At 38.4% G+C, this 16,650-nt stretch overlaps 1 protein-coding gene across 3 annotated transcripts in view; it reads left to right on the plus strand.

The window, feature by feature from the left end:
• NOL10 (nucleolar protein 10) overlaps positions 1 to 16,650 on the plus strand; it is a 189,112-nt gene that overhangs the window by 44,182 nt on the left and 128,280 nt on the right. For all 3 annotated transcript variants that reach the window (XM_006869461.1, XM_006869463.1, XM_006869462.1), the window contains 2 exons: positions 1,081 to 1,147; positions 8,689 to 8,741. In XM_006869461.1, coding sequence (XP_006869523.1) covers positions 1,081 to 1,147; positions 8,689 to 8,741 — 120 coding nt within the window. The remainder of the gene's footprint in view (positions 1 to 1,080; positions 1,148 to 8,688; positions 8,742 to 16,650) is intronic.

Below are 16,650 nucleotides of genomic sequence, written 5' to 3' on the forward strand. Positions count from 1 at the left end.
AAATGCAATCAGTATATCAGAGGGCAAGTGTCCATCTTTTTATGAGGAGTTGCGGGTGCTACAGGGAGCCCCATTACAATCCAACTTCTTGTCAAAATCCCTGGCTTCCTGTATATTGCACCTACTCCTCACTTTACACTGACATTTTACATTGAGCCTGGTGAAATACCTATCCAACTATTTTACACATTAGTGATATACTGATATATATCTGGCAATAACAAAGGCTGAGGGTAGAATGTAATTTTAAGGTTATATGTCAACTTGGCTAGGCTGTGATTCTCAGTGGTTTGGCAATTATGCAATGATGTAATTTGGCATTCATATAATGATATAGTCATCTTTTATTTTGTGATCTGATGTGGTTATCCTCCATTTTTGCATAATGCCAATTTTTGCAAAACAACCAGGTTTTTGGAGCCCAGTCGAGTCAATAAGTTAGGAGTGGGCATAATTTCCTTTATTTCATCTCATTTTGTTAACTCTCCAAATATTGACTTTACTGGGTTTATTTCCTTTTTCCCTCTGCATCTGTTACAGAGATTCGAAGTTATCCTCAAGGTGTGTTTGGCCTCTCTCTGAGGAGAAGAGGATGTGCTTCCAACTTTCCTAAATTCTTGGGGAAATTACTCTAATGATTCCTAGGAACTTCCGATGCTGTTTGTATTTTCTGGCTTTGGATTTGAAAGTTTTTAGAATGTTCTATGGAAAATTTATTGCATTTCCCTGGTGTCTTGGACCAGAATTTTCCCTTTTTTTTCTGGCAATCCAAACTTTAAAACAGTACCACACATACATACGTTTTTGTTTTTATAAAAAATTATAAAATATTGAGAAGTTGTAATTGACTGTGCTTCTCTCTCTTAACGATATTAATGACTGTTGCATTTAGATGGTTCTTTCACACCCTTCAACATTTGCGCTTGCTGTGTTCCGTGGAACAATTCCAACTCATAGTGTTATCAAGAGTGATTGAGTTATGTTTTGTTTTGTTTTTTTTTCTCTGTGTGACAGTGCCAGAGGTTGTCTGCCTTTAATTATTTCAATAATGCTTGTATTTTTTTCCTCTTAACTCTTTAGGGAAAAATATTTACTTCCTTGGAGCCAGAACATGACATTAATGATGTCTGCCTCTATCCCAACTCAGGTATGCACTATGTAGTAAATGATCATTCTGTAATACAAATCTAGGCTATACTTTGTTGTATTTTAAACTCGTTTTAATTTTTAAGACAGGGATTGGCTTGCTCAGGTCTCTTATTGGATATTGTATTTGGTGGGAATAAGTAAGAGCAGGAAATGGTATAGATGATTCAGAAAAAGGTACTCGGAATGACTCAGATCCCAGCCAGCCTAGATATTAGTAGAAACTTGTAGCAATGTATAGGTGGGTGGCATGTAAAAAGCTATTTTAGTTTGTTCTTTAGTGCTTTTATGTGATTAGTAATAGTGTGTGGAAATTGTGGCTAGGGATTTGGTGGAGGCTGAAGTTATCTAATATAATGGTTGCTAAAGCATTGGGCTTTGGTATATTCTTGTTGCACACTGTTCAGCAACGTATATGACAGACAGATTGTGAGATTGAACAGCACCTTCAAGGCAAACATAAATATTTTGGGCTACAAGAGAAAAATACTGCTCTCAAGGAAATATTCAGGGGACATATGAACAAATGTAATTTTGATAGAGGGATACAAGGCACAGTATGGAAAGTTCCATTGTACAGGTACAAACACACTTTGACAAATCAGAGTAATTTGGACCAGAGAACTGGAGGAGACTCTAGAAGAGGTTTTTATTTGTATCATGTTTTGAATGGTGATTGAGATTTGGTAGATGGAATCAAAGGATGAGGTGACTTACATGAGAGAACAGTGTAAGGAAGAGCTGAAAGGATAGGATACTTAGAGTTTGTTTAGAAAAGGTGAGGGACTCAGGTGATTGGAGCTCTGATGGCAATAGAAGAACTGAAATTGAAATTCAATGTGAAGGTGAGTAGACAGGTGAGGGAAGCATTTGAATGACCTACTGAAGTGTTAGGGCTTTATAGTCAGAGAGGACCTGCTCAAACTGTGCTTTAGGAAAGTAATTCTGCTATAATGTAAAGGGTAGGCTGGTTTTGAACTGAAATGATTAGGAATAGTGTGATGTTATTAAGCTGCCATAGGTAGTACAAGAGAGCTAGTTTGGAAAGTAAAATGTATATTTCCTTTTTGAACATTTTAGGTGTTAGGAGGTGATGGAACAATGATGTGGCAAAGGGTCTCGAACCTGACAGTTCATCAAAAACACTTGGGGATCTTACAAAAAGTTATAAATCCCTTGGCCTCATCCCAGATGTGCTCTCAGACAGTTAGGGGTTGTTGTTGTTGTCAAGTGCCGTCGAGTTGGTTCTGACCCATAGTGACCCTGTATGGGGTTTCTAAGTTAAGGGTTGTTGTTGTTATGTGCCGTGGAGTCGGTTCTGACTCATAGCGACCCTACACAGGGTCGTAAATCTTTACGGGAGCAGACCGCCTCATCTTTCTCCCGTGGAATCGCTGGTAGTTACGAACTTCTGACCTCGTGGTTCGCAGCCCGATTCGTAACCACTACGCTACCAGAGCTCCTTATCTAGGTGATAGAGGCATATATAAATTTTCGTTTGATCTTTTTATAACCCTGTATAGTTTGTAGTGGAGTCCTGGTGTGGGTGCTGTGGGTTAATGTGCTGGACTGCAAAGTCAGATTGAACCACATGGTAGGTGGTTCAAGCTCACCAGCCACTCGTCAGAAACTCTATACAGGGTCGCTATGAGTCAGAATTGACTCGACGGCACTTAACAACAACAACAAAAGAGTGCTTAGGGGCTCTTAGCTCCTCTCAGTTAGGCCACGAGGGTTAGTCCATTTATTGGGTTTCAGAAAATCGTTGTAATGTGTTTTCTTGTAATTAACATTCTTTGCACACATAAGCAGGAAGGGTGAGTAATGAGTAAGGCGGAAAGAACATAACAATCTTCCAAAGGTCATCCATACTTTCGTCTATTTGGTATAAGTGTAATCAGTACAGTTCCACCTTTGGTTCTTTACGCAAGAGAGATCGAGAGACCCGGGCCTTCCCCAGGTCTCGGAGTTCTCTCAGCCAGCTCAGATTAACTGCCACAGCTCCCCCTTTCCTTCCAGGTAATGAGGAAGGGTATACAGAAGCAAGATAAGCGGTTTTTGCTGCGTTCAATTCTTTTTGCAGACAGGTTCAGTATCGGCAGAGAGCTATAATTAATAAAAACAAAATTAATAATAATCCCCACATGGCCCCAAATTTTAGATTTAGGCTGGAAAGCCAGCCTTCTTAGGATTTAGCCATTCTAAGGCTTCATTGAGTTGATCAAGATCTTGTTTAGAAGCCTCCTTTTGGAGTTGAAATACTTGTATCTTCAATTTTTCCTGTAGAAGATCAATGTTTACTTTGAAGGGGGAGGCAAAGGCTGAAGAAAGATGTTGTTTGTACATGTCCCAATCAGTGTTATTAAAAGGTGGGGCCTTTTACACAATACTGGGACAAGAGCCCATCACAGGTAAGCTGTTGATGGGTCCATAATGCTTGTTGTCTTTCTCCTAAGAAGAGGACAGCAGCTTCCAAAGCATTTAACCGCTGAATAATCTGGGATTGTATGTGAGTGGTCATATTTGACATCTATGTATTTACTGGTAATGATGGCGTTGATGAAGTGCCACAGCTGCAGTAGCGGCAATGGCTGCCACTGCAGTCACCGCAATGATTACTGCAATGAGGGTCCGAAGGTATCTTCCTTTATGAATTCTCTCTAGTGCATGTGTGATGATTTGTAATGGGTTAGGGCCTTCCCATTTTCTGGATATTTCCAGGCAGCCAAACTTCACTGTGTCTCAGTACAATTATCTGGGATATGTTGCTTTCAGTAATATTTTGATGTGTAATGCACAGAGTGAGAAAAGTATTGTTTGGGAGAATTGTGATTAAAAACCTGGGTGTCATGATTCCAGGTGATAATACTTTGGTTTTCTGGTTTTGTTATTATGGCAAAGATAAAAGGGTGTGATGTGCAAATCATAGCAGAATCAATAGACTTGTTAGTAATCCATTGTACAGGCTGCCAATTTTGATGCACAAAACGTCCACGTGGATGGGTTTTAACGGAGAAAGGGAGGGTTTATCTCCATCTGGTAGTTCGGAGAGGAAAAAATGAGTTTTGGTTATATTTAAGACATAGTAATGATCCTACTAGACCAGGGTTTTAATATGGAGTGAATGCATTATAATGAAAGGGATCTCAAAGGACCAGGTGTGATTACTTGTTAAGACATTAAATTCTTTCAGTCCCCAATTTTCTAAGGTTAATTTGGCATTGAAATTTTGAGTGGTGACATTGGGAGATCAGCAGGTATGCCACTGAAGATCAGGTAACTCTTCTCCAGATGCCTATTTAGTAGGGCATCTCTGGGTGTGTGGTTTGGATTCATTCCACCCGGATGTTAAGTAACCTGCGACCCCAGATCCCCTTATGAAGGGTAGATGAACCGCATCAGTGAGCCATGATATATTGTAATAAATAGAATCAGCGTACCATTAAGGGGAGAAAGTTATACACAATGGCTTATGTTTTTTGGGAGAATCATTATATTGTGCACAATAGGGCAGTGCTGAGCTATTAAGCTCCACGGTTGATTCAACTGGTGCAAGGTTGCTAAATATTCCTTACCCTGTAAGAATTGGACTAGGTTCGAGACCAGGGGAATCCATATACCTGCCACCCATGACTTTAGTGTCATTGGAGGCTATAGGCATTTCATGGTCCTCCAAAGTTACTGAATGGAATATGTTGTTGTTGTTAAGTGCCGTTGAGTTGGTTCCGACCCATAGCGACCCTGTATAGAGTTTCCGAGGAGGAGCTGGTGAGCTTGAACCACTGACCTTATTGTTCAAACAGCTTTGCAGTCTGGCACATTGGTCTCCAAAACATGTGTCCAGTATACTTGTCCTGAACTTGGACCCCACAAGGAGGCAAGAATTTTAATAAAGCTCACCATGTTAGAAGTATAACTTATAATGGCAATGATAGTCAAGAAAATGTTATCTAGTGTCCCAGCACCTAGACGTCTCTCCACCAATTGCTGGGCATCTTGGGTCAGTTTCTTGATCATTCCCCATGTGATTCCAGGAGCCTGTCGGGTGTTTCTGAGTATATCCACAAGGCACCTGCTTCTGTAGAGAAACAAACAAAACCTCTTCCTATGGTTAGTAATGGTGTGGGTCCTGTAGGGCTTGGTCCTTAGTTTCTGGGAATGAAAAATGCCGTTCTGCTGGTGTCTGAGAAAATGTGTGATTGTAAAAAACTTTAATAAAGCTGTAGAAGTAATAAGGCTGACTTAAAGGATCAGGGTCATAGTGTTCTCCTCCCCCCTTTTGTTTTAGAAGCATAGTTTTCCTGCGGGAAATGATATGCTATATTACATACAAATTTGCTTAGAGCTATTTGCCATTCAATGGACGTGTTTAAGAGGTAAACAAATTCATGTTTTTTATGGGTAAAATATTATATGGATTGTATCCTGTAAGTTGCCTTTCAGTTAATTTGCTAATTACATATTATATGTCATCTGCTTAATTTGAACAAAAGGGAACTTATAAAAAGTTCTGTAACATCTGATTTTTTTTCCCTTAAGAAAGCTATCCAAAAAGGATTATCAATTTCATTAGAAAAATAGTTTTTGTGCAAATTTGACTACAAAGATGATAATGTACAAATATTTGGGAAATATAAGGAAAAGCAATGTAAATCATTTGATTATATAAGTTGATGAGCCCTTGAATTTATGTGAATATCAAATTTCTCATTATTAGTCCTTTTTTTTTCTGTCTGAGAAGATTGTTTTAATCTCTATCAGGTCTACGATGCAGAATTCAAAATATAAAGGCCAAATTGGGTTTAAATTTGAAAATATCTGGACTTTAGAAAAGTTATGTGATACAATTGGTGGGTTTCAAAAAGCTTGTGGGAAAATTCCATTATCTTGTTGTTGTGAAGTGCTGTCGAGTCATTTCTGACCCATAGCGACCTTGCAGTTCAAAGGGCTTTGCAGTCTGGCGCATTAACCCACAGCACCACATTAGGACTCCAGTGTTGTTGTTGTTGTTGTTGTTAAGTGCTGTCAAATTGGTTCCAACTCATAGCACCCCTGTATAGGGTTTTTGAGGAGCATTATCTCATTCATTATCAAATTATCTCATTATCAGTGTTTCTATAGTGATAAATTCATAGCATGTTAGCCTAAAAATAGCATCATATTTAATCTATGTCACCAATTATAAAAAACTTATTTTTTCAAATTTTTGGCTTTCGGAATTTCGGGTAATGAATTATAGACTGTTTGGATAAAACTTACGTTAAGACTAGAACAATTACAAGTGAAAAATACTCTGTGACTAAACAAATTCTAAAGTAAGGGCTAGTATTACATAAGAGAAACTTTGCTTTTATCAAGTAACAGTATTTCTGTAAAAACAATATACTGTAGATCGCTGTTTGTTAAAGTCCAAAATTAATCTTTTAATGTCCCTATTTTAGAATAGGCTTTGCCAGGAAACCCAAACTCGTTTAAAAACCACCATAGTAAAAACAGCTGAGGTGGGCAAAGGGCACACACTCCCCTGGTTCATGTTTTCTTTTAAGATTAAGTCCTGCCTGTTCCCAGACCTCTAAATCTAATGTACCCTGCTCTGGGAACCAGGCTTATGCTGATTGATAAAGCATAACAGGGACGTGAGCTGGCCCTCCGAGACCACGGTGCCACTAGCCTTCAGTAGCTGTATATTGCTCCCATGACCCCAACCTTAAAATTCCCCGAGAGGTGTAAAGTTCTGCTTGTGACTTACTTTTGTCTTTAATCTCCCAAGTTTCTCAGAGTTTTCTTTCCTGATATCTTCTTTACTCCGTCCCTCACATAGGATACCGCTTGTCGGGGAAATTCACATACTCCAAAGAGTAGTTGAGGAGCTCTTGGCGAGGTGCTGTAGAGCAGCCTATTCATTGGGTTTCAGCAATCGTTATAATTTGTTTTCTTGTAATTAACATTCTTTGCATGCATAAGCAGAAAGGGTGAGTAATGAGTAAGAAGGAAAGAACATAACAATCTTCCAAAGGTCATCCATACTTCCGTCTGTTTGGTATGAGTGTAATCACTACAGTTCTATCTTGGGTTCTATACTCTAGAGAGATCGAGAGACCCAGGCCTTCCTTGGGTCTCAGAGTTCTCTCAGCCAGCTCAGATTAACTGCCACAGAAGAGATTCATATTTGTACCCATTCTCAAGAAAGATGACTCAACAGATAGTAGAAACTAATATTAATATTACATGTAAGTAAAATTTTACTGAAGATAATTCAAAAACGGTTACATCAGTACATCAACAGCTGCCAGAAATGCAACCTGGATTCAGAAAAAGATCTGGAATGAGGGATATCCTTGCTGATATCAGATAGATCTTGGTTGAAAGTATAGAATACCAAAAAGATGTTTACTTCTTTTTTATTGACCATGAAAAGGCATTCAACTTTGTAGATCATAACCAACTATGTATAATATTGTAAAGAATTGGAATTCTAGAATACTTACTTGTGTTCATATGGAACCTGTACATAGAACATAGAGCATTTTCATCACCCCAAAAAGAAATTCCATGCACATTAGAATTCAGTCTTCATTTTCCTCCATTCTCCTCAACCCTAGGCAACTGCTAATCTTCTTTCTGTGTATATGATTTGCCTGTTCTGGACATTTAACATAAATAGATTCATATAATATTTGGCCTCTTTGGATCAGATCTAAAACTTTGCAAAATGTTTTCAAGTTTCATCTATGTTATAGCATTCATCAGTACTTGTATGTAACTTTGAGTCAGCTTTCTTTCACTAAAGCATAATGCATCTGAGATTCATGCATGTTGTTGCAAGTTCAAACAGCTCATTTCTTTTTATTGCGAAGTAGTATTCTGTTGTTTGATTTGCCTTTCAGTTTGTTAATCCATTCACTAGATATATGACATTTAGGTTACTTCCAGTATTTAGAATTTAAGAATAAAATGTCTTAGCATTATTATAATGAGGAAACCTAATATGCTTTTTGAAATTAATCATCTTTCAAATAGCATAGTAGGTTGCCTCATTTTTTTTTTTTTAACAAATAATTACTTGTTTAGAAGTGTTAAAATAAAAGACAGAAAAATAAAGCTGTCCTAAACATTTACATTAAGGTTTTGCTGCGAACATAAGTTTTTTCAGTTATTCAGGTAATGTGGTCATATATTTTTAACATAGTAAGAAACTCTGAAAATGTTTTACTATGTAGCTGTCATTTTGAATCCCTACTACCTGCAATGCCTGAGAGTCCCTATGAGTTGGAGTCAACTCGATGGGAGCCTACTCATTCATTTATCAAGCGTATCCTGAGCATTCTGCAGATAGTGAAGTTGATATTTCTAATGGCTTGCTGATTTGGTTAAAGTCCCATTTCTAGGAGAGTCAGGGAATGAAGTCACTTGATTCTAGTCTGTGCTGTGCATGTGTGCTGAGTCCTTTTTACCTCTTGCATTTCAAAATGTAAAACAGATGGAAAAGGGTACTTTTTTCCTCTCCACTTGCTTATCTTCCTCATTGTGTTTATTTTTTAGGAATGCTTCTTACTGCTAATGAAACCCCCAAGATGGGCATTTATTATATTCCGGTAAGTAGTACAAATAGGAATAAAATAGGTAAAACAGAGATACTTTATTTTAAAATTGAATGTTTGGAGGCACTTTGGATATGCATGTAATTTTGTAAATTAAACACAGATGACTCACTTGTAGGTTGTATTTACTTGCTGGGATTTACTTCAAGGAATTTACATTTAGGGAGTAAACAGTAAGATTATTATGACTTAAATATTGCTTTATGAGCAACCATTAAATAGCATGTTAAAATGGACATTTGAAATCAGTCTTCATTGTAGTTAATGAGGTGAAACAAAGTTGTGTATGAATTGTTGAATGTAAAACTGATTATCTGCTCTGTAAACCTTCACTCAATTCACAGTAAAAAGTTGAAAAAGAGAAAAAAGAAAACAATGCACTTTTTGTCTCATTCACATATTTGTTGTTGTTAAGTGCCATTGACTTGGTATAAACTCATAGTGACCCCATATAGGGTTCCCAGGAGTGGCTGATGAGTTTGAACCATCGACCTTGTGGTTCAAACTGACCTTGCAGTTCAGTGCATTATCCCATAGTGCCACTCCAGGATTCAAGTTTATGAAGTTTTTTTTAAAAAAATACAGTCTTCATTCTTAAGATTGATATTTGTTTTGTTTCCAAGAATTTCAGAATCTTAAACCTTCAGATATTAGTGATCACAACAGAAATTTTGTCTAAACTTAAAATAAAAAGCTATTACTATTCATTTCATTGAAGCTTATTATTATTTCTTTAAAGAGTGAGTTGTATATAAGAATGATCTTAGGTTGACAAGATCAGTGAGTATGTGTTGTTTTTTTTCCTTCTTTTTTCCAAATCCTTTTCTTGTATGTGCCAAAAGCTTCCCCTTTTAGTTTGCAACAATAAAGAAACACAAGGGAATGTGATCTAATCAGGAAACACACTAAATTCAAAGTTGTCATTAGGTTGTAAGTCAGCACACATTTCCCTTAGCTGAGATGTTTTGGGGGAAGAGAGTGGGAGGCAAGCAGTACCACATTACCCAATAAGCTAATTAAGCACATGCTTTCTTGTGCTTATTTGCTATTTGTACTGAACAACTTCACATTTTTTTCACCATCAAAGATTCTGCTTCTTGCTCTGGTGGGCATCTATCTCTCTCCCAAACTCGTAGCACCTTCCTATAAAATCAAAGCCTCATTTCACATGTACAATTCCTGATAAGGATGGAGTACCCAGTAAGCTGTTTAAGTATGTGCTTTCTTGTTCTTACTTACTAATCTGTCACTAACAGTTTTACTGTTTTTCATGCCTTCATTGAAACCCATCTGAAATTGTTCACTACAAATTAGTAATTAAACACAAGCTCATGCTTACCTTACTTACTGGTTAATCCATCCCTAGAAGTGAGGAGTATTAGAGGTCAGAATTTTAGAGGAATGGACTCCTTAGCCAAGTGGATTCTTGTTAGGCCTCCAGTTATGAAAGCTCTTGATATTTAATTATGGTTCTGTATGAAATAGTTAAACTATGCATGTATTCAACAGGGCTGCAAAAAGTTTGTGGAAACTGGACTTAAAAGATAATGGAAGTTTTCCATGAACTTTCTGAAGCCTGCTCATATTTCCAAAATAGTGTTTTGATTGGTGTAAACTCTGGTTTCAGTGCACTGATACATTATGGAAAGGACTCTGAGATATTTCCTTTGGTTGGTAGTGACAGCAAGCTTTATAGCTTTCCTAAGTTGTCATCTGTCTCTTTTATTCCTGAATCTCACAAATAACTCCTTCTGTATTCATATCAATTCATTCATCTTTTTCTGTTTTTGTTTGTTTAGGAAATGTTTCTTGAATTACATCATCTGTGTGTCAGGCACAGTGCTGTGTGTTGGTAGTATAACAGTGCACACTGTACTGTCTTGCCCTCAAGGAGTTTATATTTAGGGACTAAAAGAGGCTAGGCAATTTCAGTGTGGTGTCATGGGTGCTATGACGGAGGGAAGGAAGGTACCTTGAAAGATACCAGGAGGAGAGACAGTTAACCCAATCTTAAGGCTGAGGGAATGTGGGAAATGTGGAGAGTAGTTTCTGAGAAAACCTCCCAGAGGAGACAGCTTTTAAGATGAGACCTGAAAAATGATGAAGATGTATGCTGTATGAAGGAGATGAGCGTGGAGTGGAAGGGAGTGGAGTACAGGATGGAAAAAGGGCCTTGGAAGTAGGGAAAACACTACATGTATGTGCACAGATCAGGGAGAAGCAATACACCTGGGTGAGCCCTAGAGCTTGAGCCAGAAAGAGGGGTGGGAGCATGGCAGGTTAAGACATGCTACCGAAGCAGTACTCAGGAAGGAGCTAGGTTGTGAAGAGTTTTGTGAGCCAGGTGTGGTATTGTAAGGCAGTCTTTGAAAAATTGTAAACAGGAGTGATATGATCAGATTTCCATTTTGGAAAGATTCTTTTTGGGTGCAAGGAGAATGGATTAGATAGGATCTAATCAGGAAGCAACAAGAGCTAGCTGTGTAACAATGTACATGAACGATGATAGTCGTTTGTGTTTGCTGTGTCAGGCCTCCTTTTTTAGTCCTTGTAGCTCTCTTGGGTTTGGAGATAAATTGAGTGACATCTAATCTGTCTGGCACTAATTTCAGAGGGCTTGTTATCCTTGAGTAGGCAAACACTGTGTCAGGCTTGCCTCAGAGGTGTTCACTGATGAATTTACACTTGTAAAGATCACAAAAAATGCCTTTAGGTTCAGTATCACAAAGTCATTCCCTATTTTTAGTCTGTTTTAAAAACACTGTGAAGAGAGGCATAAGGAATCAATCACCTTGCCCCTGTAATCTGTATCTTCTGTTGTAGAAAAGGTCTCTTTTCATCTTCACTGTAGGAGTGAATGCTATCTTTTAATTTTCATTGACTGCCTATAAGATGCCAATGCCTTGGATTTTGGGGCCCTTCCCCTTGTCACCAAGTATGCAGCCCTAAATGACAGGAGTGATAGTCACAAAAACACATCTAATTTTTCAGCTTTAAAGGTTAGCCTCAGAAAACTGTTGAGGTGTAGTATACCTCCAGTTATAAAAAGTCTTGATATTATGGTTCTGTATGAAATAGTTGAGCTAAGTTTGGTACTATAGGATAAGCACTTGACAATGAAGTCGGTTTAAACTGCAGGGTCAGTGGTTCAAACTCAGCTGCAGCTCCTCAGAAACGTTATACAGTGTCAATATGAGTTGGAACTGATTCGATGGCATTTAACAGTAACAACATGTATATGTAGAAGGGGGTTCAAAAAATTTGTAGAAAATGGAATTAAAAGATAATGTCATTTTTCCGTGTGCATTTTGAAGCCTGCTCATATTTCCAAAATGGTGTTGTTTTTTTAAGTTTTTATTGTGAATTATATGGGTTTACATGGGAGAACATCAGTTTTTACATTTATCCTATCATATTTTGTTTCACTGCAATGATTACAATCCCTTTCATGCATCATCAAATAACCAAAGGGTACAACCCACAGGCCCGCCCCTCCTCCCCAACTGTCAACACACTGCCCCTCTCCCTCCCTGATTCCCGTGTCCCCAGCCACTCCATCTGTTCATGTAATCATCTGTCTTCATGCCTGGCATCACTGCCTCTCTGGGTAGGGTCCCGCTCTCCGTTCTCACTTGATGGTGCCAGGGACCTCTGCTTCTGGGCTGCAAAATCAATCACTCTCCTCCTTTTGTCAAAAAACATCTACCTGTACATTTCCCACCCTCACAGTCAGTCCTGATAGCAATTATTCACTATTGTACCATAGGAGCCTTATCCCCATTTCCTTTCACCAACCCGGTCCAAACAGATTGGAAATCATTCATTGGAGGTTCTACCTACCCCTGCCCCATCTGGAACTAGGCTCCCTCTTGAAAGCTTGTAAGCCAGGCACATAGGCCCCTCCATTTTGGATAACCAATGTTTAAGTAGTCATCCCTGTCAACCCTGTGTACCGAGGACGTGGGAGTGATCCTTGCTGTAAAGTTTGTTCCCTTTTTTGAGCTACTACATCCATACATATAGGTAAGGTTCATCAAATTGTAGTGGGTTACTCTTTTTTTTTTTTCTTCCCTCTTCTTTCTTCTTCTAGTCGAGTTCTGTTCCTTTAGCCATCGAAGCCAGGTCAAATGGGTACTATCTGCAAGTATGGGTGTTCTTGTGTGTCTCCCCTCACTTCATATTAGCTGGACCTTCATTCTCTGCTCTAGTCCTCTGTGGCCATGTCACTGCCTCTGGGCCCAGGAGTCCCTAGATCTTGCTGTAATTTCTGGCCATCCAGGTCTACTCCTGGGTTCACAGGAGTCTATTGAATGTGGTCGGACTTAGATCCCAACTTCATTGCTGTTTTTCCCCCTCTCCCCCTTTTTAGTGACCAACATGGCACCAGCCAGACCACATGCCTGCTCATGAATTCCCCTTGAGCCTTATTAGTCTTGGAAAAGAGTTTGCTCTGAGGGTACCTGACCACTTTCCTTGATGGCTTCCGGGTGAACAGCTTACTTGTACTTGTAGCAATCAATCATATTATCATTATTGTTTCTGATTTTTCCTGCTGGTCTTTCTTCATGAAGTATCTTCTGTTCTTCTAGCTGCTGCAGGCTAGTCTACTTGTCCTTTGCAGTGGAAATTTCCCACCTCAGACAATTCTGGATGGGATTCTGGTTTCCACCTATGGTCTTAGGCAATGCATAAGCTCCACAGGAGGTCTCTTTCACTGGGCAATATCTAGTCCCCTCTAAGGTATTCCAATCAGTTATAGTCTGAAGATGGGCTTATAAGCTTTCTGTCGTGATGTTTCTGGCTATCCCCGCCCCCACACTCCCAAGTGTCTATTTCACAGTGGTAGACAAGGGAAACCAATATCCAAAAGACAGCCAAGCATCGTAACTTTATTCCCTCTTTTAGCCTTTCAAACCATGCCTTAATCCCTATATCCTGAAACCCTGTTATTCCAAAGTTGTACATACATCATCATTTACCTCTGTCCCACTTAGCCATATGAACCTGCCTAACTGTTCTCCCATCTCTCTTGTTCTTCTATTCCCCTCCCCTTTCTTGTGTATTGCCCCCCCACCCAGCACCTAAGATTTCCTGTGTCTATTCCCTCTCCTGTACTCTATCTTCCCCTCCCTCTCTCCCCTCCTCTCATCCCATACATCCCGGTGATCAGCAATTATATATAGTTTTTTTTGTTTTCCCCTTTTGAGTGGGTTCTTTTTCTTAACCTTTTGCATAAATGGCCTTATGCAGTATTTCTCGTTTTGTGACTGACTAATTTCACTCAGCATAAAGTCCTCAAGGTTCATCCATGTTATGTGGTGGCATGCAGCTTCCTTGTTGTTTTTCAAGGTAGCATAGTATTCCATTGTGTGTGTACAACAGTTTGTTTATCCAGTCTTCAATTGATGGGCATTTAGGCTGTCTCCAACTTTTTGCTATTGTAAATAGTGCTGCTATGAACACTGGTGTGCATATATGTATTTGTGTTATGGCTCATATTTCTTGTGGGTAAATCCCAAGTAGAGGAATTGCTGGATCATAAGGTATTTCTATTTCCAACCTTCTGAAGAAGTGCCATATTTCTCTCCAGAGTGGTTGGATCATTTTGCAATCCCACCAACAGTGTAGGAGGGTCCCAGTCTTTCTGTATCCTTGTGAGCATTTATTGTCCTGTACTTTTCTGATCTTTGCTGTTATTGCTGGTGTGAGATGATATCTCATTGTTGTTTTGATTTGCATCTCTCTGATGACTAGTAATCATGAACATTTCTTCATATGTTTGTTGGCTGCATGGATCTCCTCCTTGATGAAGTGTCTGTTCATATCCTGTGCCCATTTTTAAATTGGGCTATTTGTCTTTTTCTTGTAGAGGTGTTGTAGTTTCCTATATATTTTAGAAATGAGTATCTTAGCTGGTAAGTCATTACAAAAGATTTTTTCCCATTCTGTGGGTTCCCTTTTTACTCTTTTGGTGAATTCTTTGGATGCACATAAGTTTTTAATTTTTAGTATGTCTCAATCATCTATTTTGTCTACTTTTGTTATGTAGTTTTCAAAATGTTTGGTAGTCTCTGTATGCCCTGAATTAGAGCCCTCACATTTGTCCCTCTTTTTTCATTGATGACCTTCATAATTTTGGGATTCACATTTAGGTCTTTAATCCATGCTGAGTTGGTTTTTGTATAAGGTGTGAGGTAAAGGTCTTGTTTCAGTTTTTTGCATATTGCTTTCCAGTTCTGCCACCACCATCTGTTAAAGCGACTATCTCCTCCCCATACATTATACCTAGGCATACCAAAATCAGTTGGCTGTATGTGGATGGGTTAATTTTTGGATTCTCGATTTTGTTCTGTTGATCAATGTACTTTCATTGTAACCATGTAGTAAATTTTGAAATCGGGGAGTGAGAGGCCTCCAACCTTGTTCTTCTTTTTAAGCAGGGCTTTGCTTATCCTGGGTCTCTTTCCTTTCCATATAAAGTTTGTAATTGTCTTTTCCATTTCCTTGAAGAATGTTGTTGGAATCTGGATTGGGATTACATTATATATGTAAATTGATTTGGGCAGTACTGGCATTTTCACGATGTTGAGTTTCCCTATCCAGGAACATGGTATATTCTTCCACTTCTGTAAGTCTCTTTTGGTTTCTTATAGTAGTGTTTTGTAATTTTCTTTGTATAAGTCCTTTGTTTCTCTGGTTATGTTTATTCCTAAATATTTCATCACTTGGGCGGCTATTGTAAATGATATTGCTTTCCTAATGTCCCAGTGCTGTCATTTTACTATAGAGGAATCCAATTGATTTTTGTATGCTGAACTTATACCTAGCACCTTGCTAAATCTTCCAATGGTGTCTAGTAGTTATTTTACTTCGTCTTTGGGGTTTTCTATGTATAGGATCATATCATCTGCAAATAGAATTTATTTCCTCTTTTCCAATTTGGATGCCTTTAATTTTTCTATCATGCTGTATAGCTCTGGCTAAGACTTCCAAAATAATATTGAATAGGAGTGGTGACAAAGGGCATCCTTGTTGGTTCCCATTCGCAGAGGGAAGGTTTTTGGTTTCTCTCTATTGAGAGTAATGTAGGCTATTGGTTTTGTATATATGCTCCTGATTATGTTGAGGAATTTCCCTTCAATTCCTACTTTGTTGAGTGTTTTAATCAGGCATGGATGTTGGATTTTGTCAAATGCCTTTCCTGCATCAATTGATATGATCATTTGGTTCTTTTCCTTTTTCTTATTTATATGGTGGATTACATTGATTGTTTTTCTAATGTTGAACCATTCTTGCATCCCTTTTATGAAACCCACATGGTCATGATGTATTCTTTTTTTGATGTGGTGCTGTATTCTGTTGGCTAGGATTTTGTTGAGAATTTTTGTGTCTATGTTCATGAGGGATATTGGTCTATAATTTTCTTTCTTAGTGCTGCCCTTCCCTGGTTTTGGCATGAGGGTTATGCTTGCTTTATAAAAAAATATTAGGAAATTTTCCATCCTCTTCTATATTCTGGAGTAATTTGAGTAGAATTGGTGACAGCACTTCCCTAAATGTTTGGTAGAACTCACCTGGGCCTGGACTTTTGGTTGGGAGTTTTTGATGATTTTATCAATTTCTTATTTTGTTATAGGTCTGTTCAAGTTTTGTACTTCACTCTGAGTAAGTTTAGGTAGATCGTGTTTTTCAAAAAATGTATCCATCTCTTCTAAGTTTTTGAATTTGTTGGAGTACAGCTCTTCTTAGTATTCTGTTATTAGCCTTTTAATTTTGTTTGGTTCCGTTTTGACATCGCCCATGTGGTTTCTAATGCGAGTTATTTGTTTCTTCTCCCTCTTATCTTTTGTTAGTTCATCAAATTTTATTAATCCTTTCAAAGAACCAACTTTGTGTTCTGTTG

The sequence above is a fragment of the Chrysochloris asiatica genome, unplaced genomic scaffold (assembly GCF_000296735.1).
Source record: "Chrysochloris asiatica unplaced genomic scaffold, ChrAsi1.0 scaffold00131, whole genome shotgun sequence".
NCBI classification, from domain to species: Eukaryota; Metazoa; Chordata; class Mammalia; order Afrosoricida; family Chrysochloridae; genus Chrysochloris; species Chrysochloris asiatica.